Genomic DNA, 1,886 nt, shown 5'->3' with positions numbered 1-1,886 from the left:
TGTTCTAATAAACGCTTCAGTCGATTGCGTGGTTGTCATTTCTCTTCTTTATTCTCAATATCTTCTAGGAAACGTAAAAGAGATCGAAAAGACAACAGAGATTGTAGCGACCATGAAGATAGTCCCAAGGCGGAGGCGTACTCACGAACCACTTCCGTTTCTCCGGAACATGGAACCGAAGACTTGGTTAGCTTTGTTAGAAGACTTGTTGCGACTTAATTGCGTCTCACAGTCAAAATGCACCAACGTTGGTCGGCATCTCCTCTGCAAATTTTCTCCGCGGCTGTTTTACCCATCATGTACGTCGTCGAGTAATTTTTACGCAGAATTCTGCTAACTGCTTCTGCGGGTTTACGGCGATAGAGATTCGATTTCTGACGTGACTGCTCGATTCCATTAATTGTGGTAACGCGATGGACTACAGGTTTCAAACTTCACAATGGAAATTGTCGAACTTGGCATGAAAGCCCACATATTAGAAGACAACCTACTATGCTTCTTCTCCTATAGTATGATGATTAAGGGAGCATTCAGCGTGATATGAATGGATAAGCCGCGAACCTTAGAAGAGCTTCGCGTGGACATAGAAAGGGCGGATGAGATCGGCATGTCCTACGAATTCTGACAGAATGCCCAAGAGTAGAAGAAGATAGCAACATCCTGGAACCAAAAATCTCGATTTCCGTTCATCTTGCTGAGAAAATGTCAACTAATCTGCAGTTCATCGAGTTGGTACGGCGGATTGCAAGACTCGAAATCTCGACTTAAGGGCAACAGCTGTAAAAAAATTGCGCTACCCAGTCTGATACCATCGCTAAGTACCTTGAAGAATGGTTCATACCTATTGGTGAAATCCATGACGAAATGCCCACCGCATTCCAACACTTGTTGGATCAAATCTTTTGAAGAGAACGCTGATTAAAGATGGAAATGCAGAGAACTACAATTGGCGCTACCCAGTCGGATACCATCGCTAAGTACCTTGAAGAATGGTCAATACCTATTGGTGAAATCCATGACGAAATGCCCACTGCATTCCAACACTTGTTGGATCAAATCTTTTGAAGAGAACGCTGATTAAATATCGAATTGCGGAGAACTACAATTTATGAGGTAAAGTCATCTTAAGTGTTCTAATAAGAACCGTTGATGAAATCGACAAACTGTTGAAGTTAAGTTCAGAAGTTATTAATCCTCTTCTCCATTTCTGCTTGATGAGCACCGCAAGAGGCAATCCCACAGCAGCCATTCTTCTTTCCGCCTCTCCCGGCTGACTGTTGAGGATTTGAAAATGAACATGAAAACAACCTGGAGTACTCCCGTTTGATACTGTTGTTTGAAATCTGGCTCGTTCATGCAGCGGTCTCCTGAATGCGCAATAATGAAGTATATTGTTTTGTTCTTTGTAAGTTGAGGCAAAGCCGTTATCAGAAAGTATATCCAATTTTTGGTTGTTGCCCGCAGTGTGGTTTATAACAATGATTGTTGCTACCTTGTTCTAATAAACAGTTTAATCGATCGCTTTGTTGTTGTTTCTGCTTATTATGCTTTATATTATTGTCGAAACTGCGAGGGGTTTAGTCTTGAGGGTCTTTGTTTAGTTTATTCAGAGGCGCACCGGCCAGTTTCGATAAGAAAAGTTGCAGGAGCATCATTTTATTCAGCAATGTTCTGTTTTTTTAATGGTGTTAAAGGTTTATTTAAATCATGAAACCTTTTATTCATCTTGTTTTCTGGTAATTTTGAACCGGTGTCTCGTAATTCTTTTGAAGGTTTTTCGGCTGCCATCATCCATTTGATAAATTTATCACTGTTGAATTTCACAATTCCACATTATTGTTTGTTTTTATTTTTTGCGCTTTAATTGTTGATTATCCGTTATTGTG

General features: G+C 40.5%; 1 protein-coding gene across 1 annotated transcript; it reads left to right on the top strand.

Moving 5' to 3' along the window:
* Nucleotides 1-68: 68 nt before the first annotated feature.
* Tsp_11928a (hypothetical protein) lies at nucleotides 69-219 on the top strand (the record flags this gene model as incomplete). The annotated part of the gene is made up of 1 exon (XM_003368643.1): nucleotides 69-219. A coding segment is annotated over one exon (151 nt), but the record flags the coding sequence as incomplete, so codon positions are not given.
* Nucleotides 220-1,886: the final 1,667 nt, after the last annotated feature.

The sequence above is a fragment of the Trichinella spiralis genome (genome assembly GCF_000181795.1).
Source record: "Trichinella spiralis strain ISS 195 chromosome Unknown Scfld2159, whole genome shotgun sequence".
In the NCBI taxonomy this organism is placed as follows: domain Eukaryota; kingdom Metazoa; phylum Nematoda; class Enoplea; order Trichinellida; family Trichinellidae; genus Trichinella; species Trichinella spiralis.
The sequence above is the reverse complement of the archived record's forward strand: the minus strand, read 5'-3'. Positions and strand labels throughout refer to the sequence as shown.